We start from the raw sequence: 27716 nt of genomic DNA on the forward strand, positions 1-27716 counted from the left end.
TATCAAGGATGCTGAAGGTGTAGCTCTGCTTTCATCTGTCCTAGTAAATCACTAGCTTGCAGAGCAAGCTTTGTGGAGCCACACACTGAAGCAGGGTCAAGCTTTTCCAGAGATGATTTGTGGCCCAAGTTACAGAAGAGCAATCATAAATTGCAGCTTTTCAACACTTTCAGTGGGTGTTGGAGAGGAAAAACAACCAAAAGAAAAAGTTCCACCGAGAAAGATGTTTTAAAGCCCTTGAACAAACTTAGAAAATGGTCAAGAAAAATAGTGCCCAAAGCATCCACTCAGTCAATTGTATTTTCCTGTGTTTTGAGTGGTTTTGTATTGTAATCACGTAATCAGTAGAGCAAATTAATTTAACACTTGCATGTATATAATAATTTACTTTTTAGTCATATGGCATTGAAAATAACATCTCAACTATGTTGAAATTTAATTCATTGTAAGGCAGTAGTGTTTAGTGGGAAAAAAGGGGTTTTTTTTACTTGATGTACTTTTCCTGTAGCTAATGCGCTCTTGCGGCATATAAAATTTACCAAATAATGAAACTGAAGAACAATATATCAGAATTGTTCTTTTGCACAAAATAACGTAACCACATAGATGCGAAGTTTCACAATAGATCTATTTTACTGAAGGAGAAATCCTTGCTCTTGTCAAGTAAACAGAAGTTTTGCTATTGACAATAATGACAGCAGCATTTTACCCTGAGTAACTAGGGGGGAAAATCCTCTTAAAAGAAGCATGACAGTGTCACAGATGGCTAGAGGCCTGCAGCAACACCAATTATGCTTTGAAAATTTGTGGATTTTATGACCTTAAAAAAGATTTTAACACAGAATTGACCCCGATACTGGGGGCAGATCTAAAGAGATGCAGAAGTTCATAGATGTCTTGTGATGGAGGAGAAAAACTGGAAGGCGTGACATTGCTGTAGCCACAGATAAACAGACACTGCAAGTGATTACAGGTTCTGAGTTCATTACCTGTATATTAGCTAGCCCAGAAAATATCACAGTGACCACCACATGGGCATCAGAAAAGCTGAAAAATCCACTTCTAAAGTAACCACTTCAGCAGCTAGTTAACATGAAGTTCTGTCTGTAGCACTACAGTGCTGAACAGCAGATCACCACAACTTACTGGGTAAATCAACATACTCATTCAAACATGTCTGTATGAATGTATGCATGGCCATTAGGCAAATGACAGACAGGGTGATTGCTCCACTGTATCACCTTTTTCTACCATTGCATGGCATGCCTGAACCACATACAACATGTAGTCTGCAAAGCTACCGTGTAGGAAGCTGGTTGCTAACTGGTGTTTGCAGTTTGATAATTCCTGCCTGAAGCAAGAACCTTGCAATTGTCCCATGGATTAAATCTTTCTTCTTTTATTCTTCTTTCAGACTATTTCTGACTAATCAGTTTTCCCCTGAAAGTCATAAAAGGGTCATTATTCCTAAACTGATTGTCACCTTGAAGACCTAAAACTGAGCAATACAAGAAATTCCCTTCTTTCACAACAACTTTTCCTTTTTCACCTCTCTCCACCATGTTTTCCTTCTTATCTGTGGGAGGTTGTGATTGATTCCAGCACATCACGATGACCTCAGTTTAATCACTGTAATCTAGAACAGAGCTGTAACCTTCACAACCTGATAACGGCCACAGCCTTGAACTCTATTTTTTCCTTTATTGAAAGGATATTCCCCTAGGCCACTAAATGATTAATGTATGTGAACTAAACTAAATGTCAAAGAGAAATAAACAGCAAGTAGTAAGACCCCCTTATCAAGTCAAATATCACAGTGTTACCTTGATGCTTTATACAGAGCCACCACCCCCAACACCTTTTTACTTGGATTACCTTTAGCACTCCAATTACAGCTGGTGGGTAGCTCAAACCAACCATATTTGAAGTCCGTCTGTACATTCTACCAAGATAAGACAGATAAATAGAATTAAACAAAACAAGCCAATCAACCAACCAAACCCAATAAAGCAACACACCATTACAGGAGACCTATTTAGCCCAGGAAACCCTAACTGCAATTTGGGGGGTGGATTTATTCCTCCTTGTTCCTAACTTGCTACTATATAGTTCCTAACTTACTTATATATTCTCTATGCCATTCTTTCTGTATAGCCTATCCTAAGACTCTACACTCCCTGGTATCTCATAGCTTGGTTACCTCACAGGACATCACAGAGAGTCTGCTAAAATCAGATCTTCATCAGAGGGAAAGGCTACACTCAAATAAACAAGATGTTCCCCATTTGCTGCAGACGACTATACTGCTCTTTCAGTTCCCTTGGTCCTTGCTGATCCACATGTGAGCTAATTCTGAATATACTTCAGAAACCATTTGTTGTCTGCAATGAATCAACTCCAGTTCAGTACAGCTGTTACAGTTATCTGAGTTTAAGATTGGTATAAAATCTTTTGGGTGTTCACCATGTGTGTGTATGAGAGGGAGAAAAAGAGAGAAAGAATAAGGCAATAATAAACATCTGCAACCATAATAAACAAAGTACTGAGCATGTACTAGCTTTTATACTTGTTTTCAGGCCATGTTGTTTTTAACAGGCATGGTGAATAGCTAAAATGCCTTCACACAGACCACCCTTTCTTGCGTTTAAGAAATGTAGAACTGAAAGAAGATAATGAAAAGTTCTCTTCTCCCATCAGAAATGATTGTGTGTGAAGTCTTCCTTCACTTCCCCATACACACCTTTTTTCTCATGCTCTGCACTCAGACCTGAAAAAAGTCATCCCTCTTTGGAGAATTAAATTCACCCATTCCCCAGATTAGATTTTTTTTTACCTCCTCCTCTGATGCAAAACACAACAAAGAATGAGAGAACTCAGTGGGTTTTCTGAAATCCTCCCTGAGCTCCAGAGTTTTCACATCTGTCATGGGCTACAGTTCATTCCAGCAATACTAAAAAGCTACTAGAACAATGTAATTACATGCTCCTTCACCTTTCCACAAATATCCCAGCTTGTACTGCATGGACAATACTCCTGAAACGGGGTTTTTCCTCTGTCCTTTTGAGCATCATCCCCATTTGCCGCGTGAAGGTAGAAGCCAACCAGTCCCGGACCTCCGAGGGTACGGAGTCGGACTGGATGTCACTGAGTTCATCTTCTGTGTCCAGTAAACGCCTAGAAAGGGAAGGAAAAAATGGGTAAACAGACTCCACTGGAGAACACTGTAACATTATTAATAAGAAGAAACTCATATATATTTTAATTAAAGCAGTTGTTAAAAGTCTTTGGCTCATCAGCCCTAATGGAACACAAATCGTACAACAAGTCTTCAACAGATTGTTTATTCTCTTGTATAGTTAAATGTCAGACTATGAAACTCACTATTGGGCCAACAAACAAGAAGTATCAGCCTCTGAAGCACAACTACATCATCATCCACTGACTTCTCATCTTCAGCTTGTCAATATTCCTGACCTCTCTGCCCTTCAGAGCTCATTTACAGTCATGTCTATCTTCCCAATTAGTATCACACAGTCCTCTCTCATTCTGATCATCTCAGGTGACTCTACAAGTACATTTAGCATGTAACAGACAGGGGAACTCTTCTGCAACATCTTATCAGTCTACCTCTATCATGACCTTTTTTTAATTTTAAAGATTTGACACAAGTTAAAAGATTTGGAACTTGATAATCTTAAGGTCCTTTCCAACCCGAACTATTCTATGATTCTGTGATTTAACACTACTCAAAAGGAATAGAGAAGTAGGAATTTAGAAACTTTCTGGAAAAGTGGGACAAAATTATTATGAAAACATTTCTCCAAGAGAATATATATTAAATGTATGATTGTTTTTGATCTCTTCCCCTGCCACAGGAAACTTAAAGAAGCTTTTAGACCAAAGATTATAGATCTGCTTTACACAGAATACAATATTTTAATGATTAAAAACATCATGCTTGTGAGTAATAAATCTTGGCTAAACCAACTTTTCCAGCTAATGTATAAATTACAATTTTGTGTCATTGGTAGATATAGATATAAGAAGAGTGCTGATGTCTGTAGCTAACTCACCTAGTTTCATCAATATATACTGACTCAAGAACAGTTGCAGCATATTCCAAGTTCTTCTTTAGGTCTACAACTGAAGCTTCCCCTCTCTCTAGCTGCTTTACCAAAGACCGTAACCTAGAGAAAAGAAAAACAAAAAACTGATTAGTACAAAGAGAAATAGGTTTGAGAGTGAGTGTCAGTTCAAAATTGGATCTAGCATGAGACCTAGCATACATGATTGGTTTTGTTCAGCCTAGAGAAAAGAAGGCTCAGGGGAGACCTTATCATTGTGTTGCAGTATTTAAAATGGCTATAAAGAAGATGGAGACGCCCTTTCTACAAGGAGTCACATAGAAAAGACAGTGGGTAATGGGCACAGGTTATTCCCAGGGAGATTCCATTTGGACACTAAAGAAAAATCTTTCAAAATGAGAACAATCAGCCATTGGAATAATCTCCCCAGGGAAGTGGTGGATTCCCCAACATTGGACATGCTTAAAATACGGCTGGACAGGGTGCTGGAGCATCTAGTCTAGGTCATGCTTCTGCCAAGAAAGGTAGGACCAGATGGTCCTTGAGGTCTTTTCCAACCTGGCATTCTATGATTCTATGACTGCCAGGTGAAAACTTTTGGAAGTCCACGAGATTCTTTAAGCCGCATTCAAGAAATCAATAAAAATCCCTTTTCAAAGATCAGTCACAATGATACGAGGCAAGCATGACATTATATTTAGGGTAAAATAAGTCTGTGAGTTATGACTGTCCCCTACTCATACTGACATAAGTTAAAATAGAAATCATTTGGCATTTAACAGAGGAGCTAAGAGAAGGAATTTTCATTCCAACCGTAAGAAATGAAGTAACTTCTTAAGCAGTATCAGTTGGCAAATACCCATTTATGAGGATAGGTGTACACATACATAAAATCCTAGTACGGTATATTTAGAAATACTGTTGCAGAAATGCAATACAAGGTCAGGAAATGCTGTGATTTTCCTTAGATCAAGCGGTCATCCTTGGGCTGCCCCATCTATACTAAACAGAATTCACAGAAGTTTTTTATGAGGTTATTATCAGGGATGGGGGGAACAGACTCTGAAAACAAAGATGTCTCTTGTGTCACATACAATTAATATATTCATGCAATTTTCTTTCATCTCCTCTTCTCCTTCACTCAACTGTCTGTGGCAAATTAGAAAAACAGAAAAAGGAAGAAAGAGGAGGTGAGAATGCAAAAGTAAGAAGTAAAATCTAAATATTTTAAACAATCCAAGAATATCCATGCTTACAATCAGAAGATGGATATTATCATTCCTTTAAAAGGACAATGGGATAAAGATTTGACATGTTAAAAGTTTTTTGTGAATATCTTCATCCTTGTTAAGCAGCAGTTAAATAAACACTAAAATATATATTTAGCAGTGCAGCAGAAATCACAAGTTGTTACTTTGTCCTGTTCAAGATGAAAAAACATAGACAAGTATAGTCATGTCATATAAAATCTGTCTTCTACTTAGAGGACAACTCTTCCTCAGCTTATTCTATATTCCAGGGAGAAAAATACCTTTTCCACAAGGTAATTCAGAGCTAGAGCCCAATATAGAGGTCTGCTCTCACTTTATGCACCATAGTGAGAGCCCAACCTCCTTGAATAGACATATGCAAGAAGTTCTTAAAATCAAGCATCTCTATTCCCTTGCTACTTCAATGCCCCTTCTAGAGAAATGAAGTCTCCATGGGGCTCTATTTCACGGCAGAGCTGAGGAGCAGCCAGTCTGCCTGGTGAAATGCACCAACAGTTCTTTCCAGGTGGGTAACCTTCTTCCTCCTTTCCCCATATAAACAGTGAGGCTGTGGAGAACAAAGATCATACGAAATATTTATTGGTCCTCTGGCCAGGTCACATAAACTCCACTTCTATTGACAGTGGTACTGCTGATACAGAGCTACATATTTAGCTTTACAAAGAAGCTTTAGCATGAAGTGGACCCTCCATCTCTTGGACGATTAATTCATCCACTTGTCAGCAGCCGAGACCCCAAACTTCATGCCTGATGTGGGAATGGCAATGGGAAGGTCAGTGATGAACGACTGTAGTGAATGCAACTGTTTTCATCTTTGAAAGCCAGGTGAAGAGCATTCAACTATGCCAGCACGTTTCCCTCCAATCCGGGAACCCATCTTGGGCAATCCATGGAGCAACCTTAGCCCCACAGAAGAAGGAACATGATTTGGTACATCCATACCCCTCTTCTGTGTAACTGCACCATCAGGTGTGAGCAGCAACATGTTGTTTGACAAGCAGAGCTAGGAAAGGTGCTCCCTCACCTTTCAGCTTGATTCCATCCTCAGGCAGCACAAGCAGAAGATGAACTCCCTAGAGCTAAACCATTGATCCCTCCTAGCCATTCCTAGCTTTTCGTACCAATGGAGGAGGGAAGGAAGAGACAAAACCAAAACAACTTTCATACCCAAACGTTGGTTCATATGCCTCCATCTTCCTTCATCCCATGTATGAGGAGTTCATAGGTGTGACCCCTTAACTAGTTACCAGAAACATCATTTGTGCATAAACCACAGGAGTCAATACTGCAGGAGGAACATTGTCGTTGCCTCTTCCTGACTCTTATTTCATTGATTTAAGTACCTGGCAGCTCTGTGCCACAAGTCATTCAAAATTCATGTTCAATAATAGCACAGTGAGTAATGGTTGCTTCATGGCACCAACATTCATCATCAAAGATTATGCAGAGTACTGCGTGCATCAATCATTTGAAAAAACAGAAGTGCAGTTGTTATAATAAAACCTTGTCACACGATCAGCCGCTTTCATGTGAAAAAAAAAATTGCACTGTCTTTGTCTTACCATCCATTATCTACAACTATTTCTGATTCATTGAGTCACAGCAGCTGCTGCCAGTTACCTTTACTAAATAAGAGCCTGGTGATAGTTTGTCTTTAATGCATTCCATGTACCCCTGTTTTTTTTTAAGTAGTCCTAAATGCAATCACAAAGTTAAGGCCAGGCTGTCCCACTGAAGGGCATCCAGGCAGATTTATTAGCTGAAAAACTCTGTTTCAGGGTGGATGAAGTAATTCTGGAATTCAATCAAATTCACCAAACTGTTCTGACTGAAATAAAACCGTTACCAGAAACTTCTAACTTGTTTTATTTTTAGGAGCTTGTGTTAAAGCCATGGAAGCACATGGCAAGATGCTGACTTCCTATCTTTACCCTATAGACCAGTCACTGCAGTGGAGTCCCATGTAGCACTTCACAGGAAAATGCTGAGTCTGTCAAGTTGCTAAAAGAAATCTACTGATACTGATATAATCATCAATTGAAGAAACCCAGTTCATCATTTACTTTGCTTTTATTGGGACTGTTTTGTATGAACAAAATGCTTTTTTCAACCAAATCATGTTTTTTTCTGTCCTGATTTAAAAAGTTCATTATAGACTGATCAAAACCTACATTTTCATTCCACTTTTTTATCTCCTTTTCCTTCCAAATTCAGAACTAAAAATCCACACAGATCTACCAGACCTTGTTCCACTGAAGCCCATGGAGCCAGTTGTAGGAGAAGCATCCGCTGCCTGTGTATAAGGAGATTCCAGGCCAGAAGGGAGCTGGAAGAGAGTTAACCTCTTCTGGGAGGTTAACCTAAGCTGAGAGAGTTAACCACTTCTAATATTAAGCTGCTTTAAGACCACGGCACATGCCACGAGTGAGCCAGGCTGTAGGTCAGCCAAAAGTTTCTCAGATTACGGTCATCAGTATAGCAGTTACAAAGAATGGGTTAGTCACACAATGTTAGCTCTAAATCTAGCTGTTTAATTATATTAAGACACAGCTAATGCTTTTCTTAATGAGATTTCCAAGGGAAGCTATTCCTCCAGTCTGCAAATTCTCTGTGAACATGTGCCAAATATAATGGAAAAGGTCTGAGAGCCTTTGTTCAACTCAGTTATTTCATGTTTTAGCCCTCAGAAAAATCCCCTAACTACCTAAAGGAAAATCCCAGTCCTGAGCAATGCTATGCATTTTAGCTTTCACTGACCCAACAGGGAGCTCAAGTAGGTGTAACATCCTGGAAAGGGGCCCATTCCAAAGTACAGCCTCCCACACTGCCCTTCCAAGGAAAAGATCTGCATGCACTCACCATAAAACCTGGTGGATTTATGGGTTTTATACTCCCTATCCCTGGGAGTATCTGCAATTTATCCCACTGAATTCAGCAGAGCAATGCATCTGTGTAAAGGGGGAGATTTGGGTCCTCAGTGAAGGTGAGAGGTTATCCAAAGCTTTCCCACAGCCCCACTCCTGCTTTTTTTAATGTTTCCCTAAAGTACTTGCTATCATAAGATTCAGGAAGATAGAAAGCAAATGACTAGAAACTGGGCCACTGTCCTCAGTCCATGAGAGATACACAGCTCAAAGACTCAAAGCCACTCTAGATCCAAACTGAGTAACAGGGAAAAGTGAGGCTGTTTTCTTGGAATGTACAATTTCTGAGTAACTGCTCCAAGCATTGTCCTCTCTGTTATAAATAAAACAATATCTGTGTACAAATATTTATCTTCTTAGCCAGAGGGCTTGTTTTTATGCTGTTGATATCACTGCAGAGATTAACACCACCATGGTCTGGATGCCAGTCAGCTCCTATTATCATGCAAAGCACACATATGAATACTTGAGGCAAGTTCCTTCAACCAGTGTGAAGTGTGCAAAGCTGCGTAGCTGGTTTCTGTGCTTCTTTTCAAAGCTTTATGACTGTGAATCACCACACGTTTTCAACCACACAACTCAATCTTTGGCTTTAAACTGACAGAGGGGAGATTTGGATTAGACATTGGGAAGAAGTTCTTCCCTGTGAGGGTTCTGAGGTGCTGGCACAGGGTGCCCAGAGAAGCTGTGGCTGCTCCATCCCTGGCAGTGTTTGAGGTCAGGTTGGACAGGGCTTGGAGTCAACCTGCTCTAGTGGAAGGTGTCCCTGCCCATTGCAGGGAGTTGGAGCTGGATGAGCTTTAAGATCCCTTCCAACCCAAATCATGCTAGGATTCTAGGATTGGGCCATCTGAGGAAAAAAGTTACTTTGAAAGCACATTAAAAATATCACCTCAAATGATCCAGGATGGAATATTTATCCCTGTTTTACTCTTGATATTAACACCTCAGCAGCTGGATATTGACTGCTGAACCTGATTAATATGTTGTTTCAACCACAATAACCTACTACCTGCCAGGTGAGGTTCGTAGAAAGCAGAAAGATTTTTATTATAGCTGGGAAAAGAGGGCAAGCTGTTGAACACAGCACTGCTAGAGCTGGTCAAGGACTCTCTTGAGGCAATGTTCTTTCGTCAACTGTCACTGATTCTTTGAGCTCAAAAGCCATTCACAAGCCTCCATTCTGTCTGATACAAGTTTCACTGCCCAAAAAGCCAAAGCTCTTATCAGAGAGGTGAACCCTGGGATGAAGTGACTGCCGCCTGGTCCCTTCTAACACATACTGAAATTGGACATCCCAGAGCTCAGGTGATAGACTGAGGGAATCATCTTTGGTAAGTCAGGCCCTAAACAATAGCTCAGTGAGAGAAAGGACTTGCATCCTAGATCAGAAAATCCTCATGAGCAGATTATTATTATTATATTATTATTACTATTATGAGTTATTATATATTATTATTGTGAATTCAAAAGTTTGCTATAGATATAAGTTGGAAGACATTATTCAAAGCTTCCTTCTGCCTGAGGAGGAGCAAAAGGTAGACGTGGTCCACACCACACCAAGAAAAGGTTTTTGATTCATCTTTCTGCAAAACATGAACATGTTCTGAAAGAACTTTAAGAGATCTGAGCAGCATTAGAACATCTCCCACCATTGCTAGTAGTGACACAGCTAGCTAAAACAAGTGGCTTCCTGTAACCCCAGAAAAGATGTGTCATTCATATTTCATTTCACCGACATATGTAGTTCATGCTCATAAATAGAGAAAACCTTTTCATAACACTAAATCATTCCACAGCTACGGCTATACATGAGAATGTCCCTTCTCAACTCTTTTGCGAGAGTCTTACTGATGTACCAGGCTGTACCAATGTAAGAACATACGGTAAAAGAAAGTGCTGTACAGAGAACCAAAGGTTATCAATGCCTGACAAAAACAGGTGTATACAGCAACAAAACATCAGGAATCGTATCCTGACCGCTGGTTTGCTGTCCCAGGAGAGAATCTGTTCACATTATTCTTGAACTTTCCAAAGCTTTGGAGTCAACTTTTCCTTAGGCAGACCGTACCCCATTGCAGTCAGTGCAATTCTGACACTGCAATCCATGAGCAAACATTTTGAGGTTCCCTATAAAGGATCCTGTAATACAGTCTGTAAGAAATCAGGCTTGCTCCCATTGTCTCCCCTGTTCTTGTGAAGTAACTTTGTGCTGTTCAGTACTTCAGTCTCAAATGTCACCAGCTTTCAGCAGGGATAATTGTAAAAGCTGTTGTAGTTGCATATTGGATAAGAATGCAAGCTGCTACATCCACATAAGAAACCATTTCTAATAATCTTGCCTTCACTAATGCTTAGATACACAAAATTCTCCCCAAAATACTGCCAGCAATAATTTCAGTATGGGACACTATTCACAGTCCTGTTCATTGCAGAGGTTCATGAGTGAAAACTGGCACACAATGAGATTCATCCCAGCTACAATAAGGTCCTTCATGAGTTTTCTGCAAACAAAAAGAACATCACTACTATTAGACACCAGTGAGGAACACCTTCAGCTTCAGCAAATCTGTCTCTCTGGCCCTGTGTGCATGAGTAAGAGGTACCTTCTGCTACCACTCTATGTTTATGTGGCTCTCGGTAAGTCAAGTTGCCCTTATGTAAAGAAAACGCAAGAGAATGTTTTCAAAGACAGCTCATTTGTGATAACATTCTTGAACATTCCAGCCAGCTGAAACAGCTTTAAAAGAATCAAAATAAATAAATCAAATCAACCAGAAACAACAATCAGAAATAGACCTGACTGCATAAATGCCAGCGTCAGTTTACACACAGAATAATTCCAAGAGATGTTCCTACTGGCTGGAAAGACAAACTGAGCTGAAAGACAACCTCCTGCCTTCTGATCTAGGGTATATTGCCCTTCTCTGGAAAACCATTATTGCTAGTAATCCAGGAGCTCACCATGTCTTTACCTGTCAGCAGGTATGATTCATTCCACAGTCTGCCACATCTTAGTCTGAGGCTCTGTATATATAGCATGTGCGAACCACGGAGGAAAAGACAACCTAGAAAGCCAGCTCCAGTAATCCTGGATTACTGGAAGATTAAATTTGAGTAATCCTCAAAACACAGCTGAAAACAGAGTCACTGGCAGCCTGTGACCCCATGGATATGTATTAGGCTAGATAGTTATCTTCTGTCCCTGCTTCTGTGTAGAAAAATGCCAGTGACAACATCCAGAGGAAGAAAAAACATGTGTTTGCAAGGAGCAATCACTGAACCACAAAGCAATGCTACACTGGCATTTTTCATCAGACGAAATTACAAGCAATTTCCCAAGTAATTATTTTGCCTTCCTCATGTTTCCTGAAATATCCTTTTTCCTTTGAATAATAATAAAAAATATATAGAATTGAAGTAATCAATTAATTTTGTATCATTTAGAAGCATGAAAATGCAACAATGATAAGTTCAGTGGCCTTGGTAGGATGATGAACAGCTGTTTCAACTCACCTTAAGTCAAATAAGCTTTTGACCTCATTAGCCAACTATAAGTGAGATCATGTTAGTTCATATTTTCACTTCACAGTCATGAATTCTTTCCCATTCTCAGATGCTGAGCTTTGGGGACTGAGTCAGAAAATATAAGCAGTAAAAAGCTGTAATGTGGGTAAAAATCTGATGTCAGAGTCTTTGGTGATGAGGTCATTAAAAGCCTTAATCATGGGTCTTCATTCAAGTCAACCACCTCACCTAGCACTAACCTTTTACAGAAATCAGGCACACAGATGCTTATGGAAGTCAAGGGAGCCGGGGTGAACCACCATCAGAAGCTGTTTGTCATGTATTTCCTCAGGAAAGGGTGCACTGGCTTTTTGATGCACCTTCATAGACCTACTAGTGATAGAAATGAGCTCAAAGACGAGCTCAGGCAGTCACTGTGGTTTCAGATGGATAAGATGAAGTGAGATGACTCCACTGAATAAATTGACAGCTGAACAAGAGTAAATTTCAGATGTGGGAGAGAAAGAAAGGCTGCTGTATTCTGTCTTCACAACTAGCCATCTTCTAACTGGTGTTTCCCAAAGTAAGCTTTCCTTTTGGCAGACTACTTCTTTTTGGGATGTTAGTGTGAATTAGCTTTTTTGGGAAACTGTAGGATCACTGAATTTGTTGAAAATGAGATCCAAAGATAGCAAATGAGGTCTTCTGGAATTAAGGCTTTCCAAACCACTGGTGCCTTTTATAAAACATGACCTCAGTTACAACATGGCAGGCAAAAATCTAATGATTTCTAATTCGCATCTTTAAAAATAGGTACCTGAAAATGAACCATCTACGCCTGCATTTGAGGAAACTAGCGCATACTATCTGTTTAGTGTTGATGCACTCAATGACGCATTTCCCTTTGTTTTATACAGATGGAATCATTTTCTTTGAAACCACAATTATCACATTTCTGGGTCCTTGAACAAGGTCATTCTTCCAAATGATGCTAGCAGATTGCTTTGTGCAGATCTGAATGTCAGAGCTCCACGCTTACTCTTTACTTAATGCTCACTGCAGAGATCAGGGAGAAGTTCAACACAGAATTCCAAAATACTTCATTGTAACACTAGTTCTCACCCATCTGTTACCATTAAAATATCCACGGGCAGAAAGTCTGCAATTATCTCATTCTTTCCAGTTCCTAAAATCAGTTATGTTCCAGAGCAGCTTTTAGAAATCCACAGGGCCGTTAGGAATGCATTCAGAGTCTTCATGCAGTGTGAAGTTCAAGCAGGAATATGTCCCTGACAGGTCTTCAGAAATGCCCAGTAAGCAAAGGCAGAAGTGGATCACAGGCTGCTTGCTTTCAGACCACCTTCAGCCACCCGCACTTCCCAAAACCAGATGAAGACTATATCTCACAACCCATCAGTTATGGCAAGAGACAGGCACAGATCAAAGGCAATATTCCCATATGACCTTAATGCTCTTTGCTGAGTTTGGGTTTGACAAACTTATGCTTACTCTAATGGACCTCTAAGCTTCCCTAGATCCCTAAGGCAGCTGCATGCTTTTTAAGTCATCATTGCTGACCCTACTAGAGACAGGCCAGCTAACATAAACCAAAGATTTTGTGCTATACATAATCTGGATTTATAAAGCATATTCTTATGAACGATACATTTGACAAAGCTGCTAACTTTAATTTGTGCTGTCATCAGAGGTAACTCATTGATAAAACATTCCAGATTTTGTTTTATTCTGAACAGGTATAAATGGCAAATACTCAGATTTCTGGTTAAAAACTTCAACCACTTCCTTTATATTTAAAGGCTTATACCCTTTACTGTTAGGTTTTGGATATCCAGGCACTGAGGCTTTTAAATATGTTTAAGATGTGGATCCTGACTTTTCTGCCTCTGTTTTCCATTTGAGACAACATATTTGCCAGGAAGATTACAGAACTAATTGATTGATATTATTTACACAGCTGATTCACTGGCCTATAAAGCAGAAAAATGAGCAAAGTCAGTACCAAAATCTTCCTTCCTGCCATATTATAGCCCTGATCTTCACTTTTTGTAGCCTGAAGAAATCAACCTGAGAGTTCAGGAGCTCACCACACTCCTCTGGTAATACTAGCACGTGCATTTGTTAGCTCACATATTTAATATGCCTTTTATCATTATACAATTTACCCTTTCAACAAATGCCATTAAAACAAGCTGTTGTTCTCCTAAAACCCACAGAGCTTGCATTAAACTACAAAATCACTTCCCTCTGGGTGGCTGCAAGTTGGCTGGTCTATACTCCTACAAAGCAAGCCCATTCTTGATACCCTTAATTAGCTTCCTTTTGAGGGAAGCATTCCCAAAGAAAGGAGTAAATATTCCCTTGTCTTTTGCTAAGGATGGAAAATCAAGACCTTTGCCAACTTCCAGCTGCACATGATGAGGTGTTGAGCTAGATATTGATCATGCCAGGAATTTTTAACAACCTGGCCACTATCAGGAGAACCAGACTTTGCAGAGAAATGTTAAGAAGCAGCAATTACAAAATGAAAGCTGGAGGTTGCCAGGCCACAAACTGTAACATAAAATAGTTCAGATAGGGTCCCAGTCATGGACTTTTGGAATGCAAATGACTCAGAATATTCTCCACACAGTAGTCTTTATTGACACCCTGGCAGTTTGGGCTTTGCACTGCAGAGCACTTCTTTGTCTACTTTAATTACCAGCCTAATAGACCATAGAATCTCAGACTGGTTTGTGTTGAAGGGACCTTAAAGCTCATCCAGCTCCATCCCCCTGCCATGGGCAAGGACACCTTCCACCAGAGCAGCTTGCTCCAAGCCCTGTCCAACCTGGCCTTGAACACTGCCAGGGATGGGGCAGCCACAGCTTCTCTGGGCACCCTGTGCCAGGACCTCAGCACCCTCACAGGGAAGAACTTCTGCCTAAGAGCTCATTTCAATCTCCCCTCTGTCAGGTTAAAGCCATTCCCCTTGTCCCATCCCTGCAGGCCAGCTTCAGATTTTTTTGCAGATAAATGTTTTCGTAATTTTTCCTTCCTCACATATTGCTAAACAGGCACAATAAGTATGTGTTAGCTTGAAGCCTTGGCACCAATACTATCTTCTTTCTGCTTTTCCCTCCCTTTTCTTCCTGTTTTCATTCCTTATGCTCAGATTCAGCTCCACCATGACTAGTTGGAATTTCACTAGCAGCATCTCGGTGATTAGGTTTGCTTGACCTTCCTGAGGCCTATTTCTGCATCATGTCAATAAGATTGCACAACAACATCAACAATGCAAAATGGAACAAACACATACTGAAGCTGTCCAAAGCTGTTTTATTTGTCCATCCACCCCCTTCCTCAGCTGATACAGCACTTGGATGGTATGGGAGGTGCTCTAGCCACCTTATCATCCTCATGGCCTCCTCTGGACTTGATCCCACAGTTCCATGTCCTTATTATGTTGGTGACACCAGAACAATAAAGCAAAAAAAACATGATTAGTTTTAGCCTAAATGATATCTTTTAAACATAGCTGCTTAGGAAAATGAGGCTGATTTAAACTGTCTCTAGAGACCAATAAGACAATTTCAAATGGTGTCAAAGAGTTTTCTAGAACATGAAGTTTGTACACATTGACAATAAATGGCCAGTGTACATGACTGAAATCACAGCAACATAACCTCTACACTATTATTAGACAACAAAGAATCTAGAGAGAGCCTTGACTCCAACACAGAAGAAACCAGGCTTCATGACTGCCACACTTTTGATGTCAAAAGGCTCAGTGAGACCATAGTAGTCAGCCTCTCCAAACCCTGAGCAACTGAGTAAAACCAGACTACCCAGCCGAACACGTATGATAGCTTCAGCCATTTGAAAAAGAGAAAGATGAGGGAAAATAGATAACATTCCCCCATATTTGATAATTCATTTGAAAAGCTGCCTCTAAAATTGCCATTGACAAGCAGAAAAGCTGGGAAAACTCATAAAATGCCAATGAAAGTTCTGCTGTCAGAAAAATCGCCTACACAATTCACATTCCTGGATGAAAACTGAAGTAGGGGGAAAAGTATGATTTTGGACATTGTGTTGTTTTGACTTAGAATTTACACAGGTCTAGTCATAACTGATGCTCTGAAAGTACACAGAAATACTCAATTTCACACGGTATTCCTCAACTGCAACCAACACCAAACGAACAATACAACCTCCTGTGGATTCTTTGCTATGTGAACATTGCTTTTGTATGAATTTCCATTTGCAATGTTTTCCTGTCTTTGACACTTTCTCTAAAATTGCATAAGAAGAGAAGTAGAGGAAGTCAAACACTCAAGCAGAAAGAGAGCTATCCCCACAATCAATTACACTGAGTAACTGTCGAGAAGGAAAAACACACCAAAGCAACAAACTTGAGCAAATTTAAACAAACTTGTAAGGTTTCTCTACTCTAAACTCAAAACCTGCTCAGGTTTTAGGAGATAACTAGCCAAGGAAAAGGTCCTTGTAAATATTTAGCCTGACACTGTTGTCAGCATCAGGGGTATGGGAAAAGGGAAAACATTACAAAAGAGGCTTCTCTCAAACACTGCTGAGAAAGAAGAGGCTAAACCCATACTTGTGCTCTTCCCAGGATAATCTGAAGAGGGGCAGCAAAACTAAATATGGAAGCCCAGAACGAATGGATGAAATGACAAGCCAGACACAAATCCCAATTTCTTTACTTACAAAAGCACTTTGAAAAGCATTTTCTTCCCTAACTCTAGCACCTCTTGGAAGAGCTCTTTCATAACTGGTTCTTTCACACAAAGAAGTCCAGCTAAAATATTTTACTTTAATTTACCAAAGGCCCTTATGGGACTGATGAATCTGTGTAGGGTATATGCTGACATTGGTATATAACCACTTGTGATACTTGTAACATAGCTTGCTTGGAATTCAGGCTCACAGTCAGTGTTGTTCCATTGGTTTATGGATTACAGTCAGGATAATTCCTTTCCCTGAACATTTATGTTTCAAGGCTGAAAGTTTGGGTTCTGCTCAGCAAAACCAGGAGTTTGGCTTCCAAAAAAACACAAGGGTGCTACCCTTGTCTTTATTTCACCATGTTAAGTTAGTGTAACTTGATCATCTTTAGTGAAAAACTTTTCCTGAAAGGGGTATAATGGTGCTGTAAAACTCAAAACAGAGGCTCCTGTGTAGGTACTAGATTAGAAATTAGGAAGCAATTCTTCCCTGTGAGGGTGCTGAGGCGCTGGCACAGGGTGCCCAGAGGAGCTGTGGCTGCCCCATCCCTGGCAGTGCTCAAGGTCACGCTGGATGGGGCTTGGGGCAACCTGCTCTAGTGGAAGGTGTCCCTGCCCATGGCAAGGGTTGGATCCATTCCCCCTTGTCCTGTCCTTACATGCCCTTGTAAAAAGCACCTCTCCAGATTTCTTGCAGCCACATTAAGTATGGAGAGAAATGTGAAAACCAGAGTGTGTGCACCATCCTGCAGGAGCTTCACAGAGCTGTCACTGTTTCAGTGTCCCAGCACACTCCACCTGTATACTGAAAAGCCTTAGTACAGTTCCAAACATTCCTCCCAAATGCTGAGTATTCTTGTGCCTAAGGAGAGAACTACAACATAGCCCATGGACTAGCTGTGTGACTCAGGTCAGCAGTGCTTCAACACAGTTGTACTTGCACCTAGAGGTCAAAAACCTCTTGACACTAGGCTACAAAGAAAAGACAAAGGCAAAGATGGGCATAAGCAGCTACCTGGACTCACCATTGACAATATTAACCATGTGAATCCATGGCCTATGGCCATGAAGTATTTTTGCTGGTTCAGTATTCGGAGTCATAGTCTTCCACCTCTGGGCACTTGGCAAGGTGGAAGCTTCACTGCCCCAAGTTCCACATCCAAACATATGCACAGCAGACACTTGGGAACAGCAGGACAGAGGTTGAAAAGGAAAGTGAAAAATACCATGAAAGATTGGCCATGAGGAGAGAAACAAAAAGGGGCATTGAAATAAGAAGCTTTTGTAACAGCTGTGGAACTTTTGGGTAATGTTTTCTCCAGCTTTTCTAGGGCTTGTGGGCTGGTTATTTCCCCTTCTCATTTCCAGGAAATAAACTGTCATCCTGGTGAATGTTTGCACTGATGAATGTTTGCTGTATGAACTTTGTACTGCTGCTCTGTCTTACGAATGTAAAAGCTGACGGGATAACAACAATACGTAATGTGATTGATTTTACAATTATTGTGGCAACAAAAACAGTTGATGTACTTTCGCATCATCTTTACAAAGGAAGTGTAATATTCTCTCAAATTCTCTTTCTTCAGTAATCACTGCATGTACAATGAGAAGCTGAAATGTCACCATACACTCAAGTGAAGACCCAGGGAACTTTGCAGTTTGGAAATTTCCAGGTCGTAGTATTTACCCATTGCTCATATTCATGGATCAATTTATATACACTGCAAAGTGCTTGGATGTTAATTAGCTAGCTTAAAGAGATACACAGTGTAGGCCGATACCCTAGCAAGAATAGGCTAGGCAACATTTCCATCTACCAACATGCTGGGTTTATTTTTCCTGGGTTAAACAGTCTGAGCAAGGAAAGGTGCTATGTGCCACAATCAATCTAAGAGGAAAATGTTCCATTTCAAGCCTGAGAACTTTTTATCCAGGCCAAAAAAGAATTCCCTGTAGCTGTCAAGTAGGTATCACTTACCACCAACCTAATTTTTTTAAAGGTGCAAAGTTATCTATAGTACAGAGGGGGTGGAAAGCCACATAGTTGGAAAGAGCACTTGAGGAAGCCCTTTCCAATGGAAAAGCCAGTGGGAGACACAGCAGAGTGTTCCAATTATGAGACACACCAGATATAAGTACAACTAATTTAGTAACAATTCGCAGTGTACTACTCTAGTGAAAATTCAGTAGCTGGGCTGCAATGTTGATTATCTTCATATAGAATCTTACTGCCACGTACAGTGAATGCGTGTAATGAAAATAGCCAGAGTTAATTAACACAAATCATCTGGCTTACACCTTTTTCCTCCCCTTGCTCACTGTAATACTACCTCGATTTAGCTGGCTACCACTGGGCAACCCTGACTGACTTTTTACACCTACTGTACCATGTTAAAATGCCTCCACAGACCATTACAGTGTGCTCATTAGCACTGGAGTACTTGTTTAAAGGCAGGACCTAGGTGTTTTCCAGACTCTGAGGGTCACTAGATACTGTCACTTAGAATTATTTAGGGGACATAGAATCATTTAGGATGGACAAGACCTTTAAGATCATTGCTTCTATTAGCTTCAGTGGAAGGCTGCAGGCAATATTAATTCTTTAATGGATATTAAGGATAAGCATACTTCATTTTACTTTTTCAACATGAATAAGACTACCTCATTTCTGCTGTTTACGTGGGCTTCCATCTCCATCCCAAAAACATGGGGTTTTAGTTAGAATAGAATAGAGTGGTTCAGTTAGAAGGGACCTACAAGTATTAAAAGAGATTAGTTGTTTAGCTTAAATAACTAAGTTTTAACTAGAATGAGACACGTAGAGTTACAATACTGTGTGGTTTAGTATGCTGCTTGCTTAGCTTTACAGACAGAGAGAATCCAACAAGGTGTTAGAAGATCCCAGACCAAAAATCACCACTGAACTAAAAAGGCACATGAAAAGTAGGTGCATAAATAATAAGGATATAACTGCCCAGGGATTTCTTTGTTTGGGGTCCATCTCTGAAGGCACCCAGCTCAAGCTGCCCCTTTTGCTGTACCACTCAACCCACAGGAGCTGCCCATTGTGAAGGGACTCTGGTCCTTGCAGTTAAAGTCTCAGGTGGTGTGTGTATGAGTCCTTGAGCAGGGAGGGAATGCTTGGGCAGCAGCTTTTCTTTTAACACAACAATCATCTAGTCCAACTGCCTGACCACTTCAGGGCAATCATTTCCCATCTTAGACTGAAAAGTGCCATTTGTGAAGGAAAGAAAGCACAAAGAGGCACCCCACAGCTTTGATCAGCCATTTTCCAGAAGCTAACAGTGCAGAGGCAGATTTCAACTATTATTTTCATAGGACAAAAATTCTTCCTGAAACATGGGAATATACAGCATCATTTGTCTTTTCTATCAGTCTAAATGCAAGCAACCATACTCTTAAAACACATACACTGAAAACTGTTTCTTCTTTTTCTTGGAGGAAGAGCTGAGAAAAATCTAACCAATCCTTTGAGAATAAGTATCTTCTTTAGAGTGCTGTGATGAATGATAGTATGAAATTCAGCTGTGTAAGTAAACATCAATCCTCCTTGCACAAGAGCTATCTGAATTGAATGGGTTCTGACTACACTGTCTATCAAGAGAATAGGCACCCACTGAGGTATACTTGCTGTGCTCAGGGGCATAGAGTTTGACTCAAAAATCAATTTTAGTTCAAATGCCTTGGTGTTGTCCCATTCCCTCGCCTTTCCTGTAACCCTGCTTTGCAATATTAGTTCTTCCAGATGAATAAAGGTTGGACAGAAGGCAGGTTTTCATGTTGATTCTCCAAATCAAGATGACCTTTAGTACACACTATTTAAGGGAAGCTGCAGTATTCTGCAGGATCAGGCACCCCAAGAGAATTCACACACTGAATTCAAGTTTTATTAACTCAACACTAATCCCTTTGACCCCGTGTTTCCAAACCTGGAAGCCTAATCTTCCCTCATGGCCTAGACAGTGGCGTGAGGTTTAAGATCAGTTCCCTGCCAGGCAGGTGACTTGGATGGAAGGCCACAGTCAAGATTTCTCTGTTCCCTTTCCATCCCACTTCTAAGCCAGGCAAACATGACTCTTCATCTGTGGTGGATGACTTCACTCCCCAGAAGAGCCAGTTCACACACAGGTCCTCAAATTCCTGCTTTTAAGTATCTCTGAAACTAGACAGGATATTTTGACTGGCAACTTGGATTACAGGTTAAAAAATGAAGTGCAGAACTATCTCTTGGTTGACACAGCTGCAAAAGTACAGTTTTGTCCAGCCTTGTTGCAAAAGGTTAACATTTTCCTAAAGAGGTGGTTAAATGCATATGTTCCTGTATGAAGCTGACACTTGGCATCCAGAAATCCTTCTTTCAACACTAACCACTAGGATTTCCTCTTGCTTTCTTTCCATGTGGCCTCACAAATCTGATGTTTCTTTAGGTTGGAGGCCTTCCAACCCTGCCACATTAGTTAGCCTGGGAAGTGGAGGTCAAGGCAATCTCCTGGCAACTTGATGTAAAAACCCTTTCTCTCAAGACGACGAGGAGGAAAGTCTTGGTGTTGTCTATGCCAGTGCTCTAAAAGGTCACCATGTAAATGGGAAGCAAAAATGTTCAGGTTCTTTTTTGTCTGGTTAAGGTTTTCTTTTATTTGGTTTGGGTTTTTTGTGGGGGGTTCAAACAGAGCGCTGAGTTCTTGGGATATTATAATATCTTAATATTATAAGAACTTACCCTCTAAAACAGAGTAATGACACCCCATGAACTTACCTCTATGCACTGGTCTCCAGCTAGGAGCTAGACTTCCGGCAGGTAGGCACTGTGCTGCCCAACTTGCTGTTTTTTACAGCCTTAATAAATGCACTGTGTCATGAAATTTGTTGGCTATGAGAAAACAGAAAAGCTGCTTCAGCTCTAGGAGCTTGAAACTAATTTGTTAGGATGATTTCTAATAGACGTTCTGTAAAAGTGCTTTGAAATTAATTTTGCAGAGCAGAAGGAGCTATTATAACTCCTAAAAATAACTCATCCACATCTAAAAATACCACACGGTTGTAGTCCAATAATTCAAGCCCCTTTAGGGTTGGTAATTAAAAGAAGCACTAATAAAATTGCCATCTATTCTTTTCAGTCAGTGAAAAAAAGTCACATTTTTAACTGTACAGGACCATGATGAACTGGCTTTAGTGCTTTAGTTCCTTTTTCCATGAAGGACAAAGCTTATTCTTCCTGTACTTGGTGACTGGTACTTTGGAGAAGAAAAACTTAATAGAGTCTTCCAAACAATGCTTATGCAAAAACTGATAAACGTGGGCCAATGTGTATTCACCGTTTCAGTGTGAACTATTGTTCCTTTGTTTTAATCTTCTATTTTAAATTCCCATACATTAACTCATTTATATCGAGTTGTTATTTTACTCCTTTTTTACATCAATGAAACATAAGAGCTTGTGCCCCACCCTGTTGAGCTAGAACTGCATGAAATAATGAATGACTTTGACTGACAAGCGTTGACCAAGATTTTCATGCTTTGAGGACTTCTAAGCACTCCAGCTATATTTAGCAATGTAAATAATCTTGACATTAAACATCTCAGCAGCCTGATAAACCACTTTTATATGGCTCAAAGGCACAAGAGGACTGAAAAACACAGCCTCCTGCCCCATTTTGTAATTTATAATGTACAATTTAATAAAATTATTTTAAGGAAATGTATGGTTTTTAAAAGAAATGTTATATTTGTTGGCAGCAAATCCTAAAGAACAGGGTGAATATTATATATTTATATAGGTTTGAAAAAAAAAAGATGTATCTCTTTCTGACAGCGACTATTTAATATTTTTTTACATTAAATTGAGAACTGAGTCTCCTTATTCTTCAGAATAAAATGAAGTGGTAAGAAAGGCGAGCACACTAAAACACCTTCCCTTAGGGGGAACATTACAGGGACTGAAGAACAGTCAGTTCAATTGGAAGCCATTGTTCAGGTAATACTGGATTAAACAGAATAAAGAAGACCAAAGGCTATATTTATTCACAGTTGAAAGTATTAATGTTCCTCTGTATATAAATTTCTGAAGGCATATTAGCACAATAACTCTTTCTCAGTAAGTATGACAGCAGCTAGTGATATCTTCTTCAAATCTGACCTATTTTCAGCACAGCAGACCCACTTGATACAACCTACCTGCTTTGCTTCTGCAAACCCCCATATAAAATATATTGGCTGTACCCAAATAACAGCAAAGAAAAGATATAGATCCACATCTTTGAACTGCTGTCAAGTGTCTCATAAGCCCTTCAAAACAACCTCCAAAGTGTAGAGGTGAACAAAACAGGCCAATTTGAAGGAATTAACTACTCTCTCACACAGCTTCTGGTAACTTTACTATCTTTTGCCATTTGATTCAAAAATCTTGCAGCAGGGGTGACTGCATTTCAGATGCTTGCTATGAGAATCAGTGCCTCAGAGATAACTGCCTGTAGGTATGTACCACATTGCATCACTCCAACCCTGCAACGTTTATTCACGTGAGCAATCTGAACCCTCTGTTTGATTTATGTGTCTTACATTTTCCAGCACAGCTATCCCAGCAAATCATAAGAGGGATCATAGAATCCCGACTGTTTTGGGTTGGAAAGGACATTAAAGCTCATCTTAATTCCAACACCTTCCACTAGAGCAGGTTGCTCCAAGCCCCGTCCAACCTGGCCTTGAGCACTGCCAGGGATGGGGCAGCCACAGCTTCTCTGGGCACCCTGTGCCAGCGCCTCAGCACCCTCATAGCAAAAAATGGGATGCCAAGGGATGGCAGCTTCACATCTTTAAATAAGCTCTCCACAGACCTTCCCTCCTGGTTCCTGAAGAACGATTAATGCGGTGATTCACCCCTACAGTCTCACTCACTTTGCCACTGCTGCAGCTGTCTGAACTTCTTCCACTGCTCATTCCCCAAGCACAGCTGACAAACATATTGGGATTCACTCCAGTGACTTCAAGCTGTGGTATTTTACCTTGGGGCAGATGTTCCACTGATTTCAACCAGACCTGCATGTCCTTCATTCAAATTTTTATGTTAGGTTTTTAAAGTGTTCTGTAAACTGTATGAGAATTGGATCACTCCCACTAAAGGTCAGTGGATTAAAAGCAACATTAAGGCTAATTCTTTTCCTCCAGACATAAATGATATTCTGGAGATAAGTGTTCATATTTACTTGTTAAACAACTCAGGATACTTCTGCCACCTTTCACCAAAGTTATGACTTCAGTAGGTTTTCTCCTCTTTCAAACAGGTTAATGTCAATATAAATCAATGTAAATTAATCAGAATTCCGAGTCCGTAAGTATTATGTTTCAAATCAAATGACAGTAGACAAACTCACAGAATACACCATAATGTTCTGGATCCATAAACAACCCTAAAAAACCCGATGTGCACAACAAGTCTGATTTAAATTGCATTTAAATATGAGATTCTTTTGCTCTCGTCTTAACTCTATACTGTGTGAAAAATCTAAAATGAAACAATAGACCCCACTTATTCTTGCCAACTATCTGAAATTTGGGAGGAATCTGAGAAAAGATGTGGCAAACTTTGTACTTGACCCTCTCAAACATGCAATGGAAGGATCCACTTTTTTCCTAGTGACTCCACACAAGAACAAGGAGGAACAAGAATCTTTCTGGTTACTTTTATGGACAAGTAGTAGTCTAACAGCCAACAACAAAGCTTTGGTGTGAATGCCCTTCATTAAGCTAAAATAATTAACATTACAGAAACTCAGTTTATAGATCTTCAGCTAACAGAGACCATTTTCACATGGGTCACATTAGACAACAAGCAATTGTACCTCAAACCTGCAGTTCTGTAAACTATCACTGTCTCAAATCCAGTCCCAGGAGTTAACAATCCCTAGTAACTTCTATTTTATCCACATTTCGTTCAACTTCTTTAGTCTCCGAGATAGTAATTGATGATGCACTCAATAGCTTATGATCCTTCTTACTATAATCTCTGAGAAAACAAGAGAATTCTATGCTCTTCTGAAATATCTACGCTCATTACAACAACATCCTGTTCCCTCTAGGGCTGGAAAAGAGGAAATGAAGGAATCATAACTCTGTTGTCAGTGAGGGTTCATGACCAGAGTGGGATATTGAAAGCTTTTGGAAACATACTAGGAGCGCAGGAGAACTAGTGAACAATTCAGTTAAGGAATGGTAAAACAAGATTAATTAGTGGAATAGCTAAATGTTTAGGACCCAGAACGCCTTTAAAAGTAATAAAGTGGTAAGTAATAAAAAAAGCAGATCTGAACTATTCTTAAGGTGAGAGGGAAATAGTAGTTAAAAAATGCATAAAGGACAGATTTACAAGGTGATTTGCTTCGTTAGTTTCCACTGACCTCAATATGCACAGGCTCCTTCAGTGTGTCCCAGGTTGAAGGGGGCTTAAATTTAACATGGTAATTAAAAACAGGAAAACAGGATCTTGAACATGAAACCACAGGTTGCTTTTGATGCTCTCCCATACATAGTTTGGTTAAACATTGTGCTGTATCCCCCGTCTTTGTGCTGTTTATTAGCACTATCATTATGTCTTCTTAAATTAGGGTCTGACCTTGAAACCTTCTGCTTAACACAGCTGCACAATGTTGTAAAGCCAAGAATAAGTATAAACATTTGTAGGATCAGTTCAGGCTGTTGCGAAATAGTCCATTTCCTTCTCTTGGGCTTGAAGATAACAAAACGTCTTACTTACCGATTTAAAATAATACACTAAAAAAAAATCTAAAATCAATATTCTTATCCTGCAGTACGCAGCAGTATCGTAACATTTTATACATTGGCAATTGAATTTCATTGGCATGAACTTGGTAACATGTCCCTTACATGAACATTATTTTTAAATTCCTAATGTAGGGCATCACATATCTATCCAATAATCATGAAACATAATTACAGCTTTACTCATGCTGTTTAAGCCTAAACCACACTGACCATATTGTGATTACAGCTCTTATTCCTAATCAGTTTCATATTTCTCCTCTCCAGACAGTATTTTGATTTCAAGCTCCTATTTTGCAAATGACAATTTAGAAGTTGTCATTTCAGTCGAGATTCACATGGGTTTCCTTAAAAATGGGCTTATTACCATGACAGGTAGAGCATTGCACGGATAGCTGGAAGCAAGGGATTTGACCATTTACCCTGGATAAGCAGCATGCTTCTGAAGAATGTACTACCCCATCTGGTAGTACGCCTGGGGGGGGGCACAGACCTCTCTGTCTGTATTGCAATATGTTGTGTGCACACATCCTGAAGGAACTTGCAATATTTTGATTTGACAGTTTCAGCACATTTCAGTGTATCAACAAACTGCAGAAACCCCCTTCTCATGTGTCTGCAGAAAAGCCCCCAACCCTGCCTTGTTCACTGAATATTTTTCAACTGTGCTATTAACATTTTATAAGCAGTGTAATAGGGGAACAATTATGTGAAGAATTTATCGATCCTGCAGTCACTTTAGATAGTGTTATGGTTCTTTGACGTATTTGAGACTTCAGTTAAATGGCTAATAGCTTTGTATAATGAAAATGATAGCTTGTTTCAGGAAGAAGAAAGCAAACCTTGGAATCTGGCTAATTTTGCCATGTTCAGAGCTGGCCTAACTCTGCCACCAGGGAACATAAAGAATCTTTCTCTGACTACAGAAAAACTCAGATGTTGTATGAGAGCCCACCCCAGCATCCTTGCATGGAAGCTGTAATGTGCCTGACCCCGGCTCTTTGACTTTTGCTGCTAGTGCTGACAAAGCCAGAAATTGGACATAATTTTGTGAAATAAGCCAAAAAGGGTCAGGTTCAAACTGAGACATAGCTGGGGCTGGACTGATTCTTGTTTGTCATTGCTTCCTTTTCTTTTCAATTGTCCATGATAACGCAAGAGGATAGGAGAAGTAGAAACCATTATAACAGCAGAAATGCTTTAGAAACAAAACTGTCACATTTGTCAAGGACATTTAGCAATGGCTCCTTTTGTCAGTAACATCCCTATTATCCTTTATGTAGGCAAAGCATTTGAGCCTTACTAATTAAGCCTACAACCACAACAGCATACTAAAGGATATGCGCTGGAATTGAGTGAATCTCTCCTAACTATTTAAGGTAGGGTATAAAATATGTAACTACACAAATCAGGCCTTCAAATAATACTGGAGATGGAAAAGAATAACCATGTGTTCTGAATATAGTAACAAACAGCCTGTTTCTCCATCTAGAGGAACGAATATATACTCTAAATTACCAGTGTAAATGAACAAACATACAGCACAACAGCAACTTTCCAAGCTACAATATACAAACAATTTTAACGAGGCTATGCAATAGCTGCGTGATGGAGAGCACAATCCTTATGAACAGTCAACTTTTGGGAAGAACATCCCTTTGATCCATCTGGCTTTCCATTCCAGCATCACAAGAACAAGCCTCTCTTACTATCAGAGAGTCTGTCATATGGACTAAGAACATATGCATTAACATAAGGGTATTCCCGTCAGTGAGCAGAAATCACTCTCTTGATGAAACCTAACCTAACCTAATGCGAGTGAAAGGCAGGGCATGTCTGTGAAGGACAGGGGTAGCAGCACTCTCTGGTCCGCTCTCAAGGTTGACTTTTTCCACTTAGTGATGCAAATTTCACCTGAAAGTCAACAAAGACTTTCATAGAATCCCAGAGTGGTTTGGGTTGGAAGGGACCTTAGAGGTCACCCAGTTCAATCCCTGGGCAGAGGCACCTTCCACTAGAGCAGGTTGTTCCAAGCTCCATCCAACCTAGCCTTTCTCCAAGAAGAATAAGAATACATATATAATATTGTTCATACTTTAGGGCATGATATACCTTGAAAAAGTTATTATAGAAGAAATCTTACAAGATCTGTAGAAGTCACTATGGACTAAAGCATTAAGTTACTACTAGAGTCATCAAGGAGGATGAATGCAAGGCAAAGATAATCAGCTACGTGTGAGCAGTGTGTCTAATTTTAAACATGCTCTTAACTTACTAATGCATAGTCAAGGAATCTGAAGGGCAGCGTTGACAGAAACTGTCATTATGTTTAGAAATGAGCTTTAATCATCAAAAATTATACAGATTTTGTGTAGAAGAATCAGCATAA

At 39.9% G+C, this 27716-nt stretch overlaps 1 protein-coding gene across 7 annotated transcripts in view; it reads right to left on the minus strand.

The window, feature by feature from the left end:
- PDE1C (phosphodiesterase 1C) overlaps window positions 1-27716 on the minus strand; it is a 179218-nt gene that overhangs the window by 63430 nt on the left and 88072 nt on the right. For all 7 annotated transcript variants that reach the window (XR_008975183.1, XM_057431598.1, XM_057431601.1 and 4 more), the window contains 3 exons: window positions 4074-4187; window positions 2992-3174; window positions 1876-1942 (listed from right to left, as the gene is read on the minus strand). Coding sequence is in view for 6 of the 7 variants with exons in the window: in XM_057431598.1 (XP_057287581.1) it covers window positions 1876-1942; window positions 2992-3174; window positions 4074-4187 (364 nt within the window). In the remaining variant the exon portion in view is untranslated. The remainder of the gene's footprint in view (window positions 1-1875; window positions 1943-2991; window positions 3175-4073; window positions 4188-27716) is intronic.

The sequence above is a fragment of the Pezoporus wallicus genome, unplaced genomic scaffold (assembly GCF_028554395.1).
Source record: "Pezoporus wallicus isolate ANWC-B61680 ecotype Strahan unplaced genomic scaffold, APGP_CSIRO_Pwel_v1 scaffold_11491, whole genome shotgun sequence".
In the NCBI taxonomy this organism is placed as follows: domain Eukaryota; kingdom Metazoa; phylum Chordata; class Aves; order Psittaciformes; family Psittacidae; genus Pezoporus; species Pezoporus wallicus.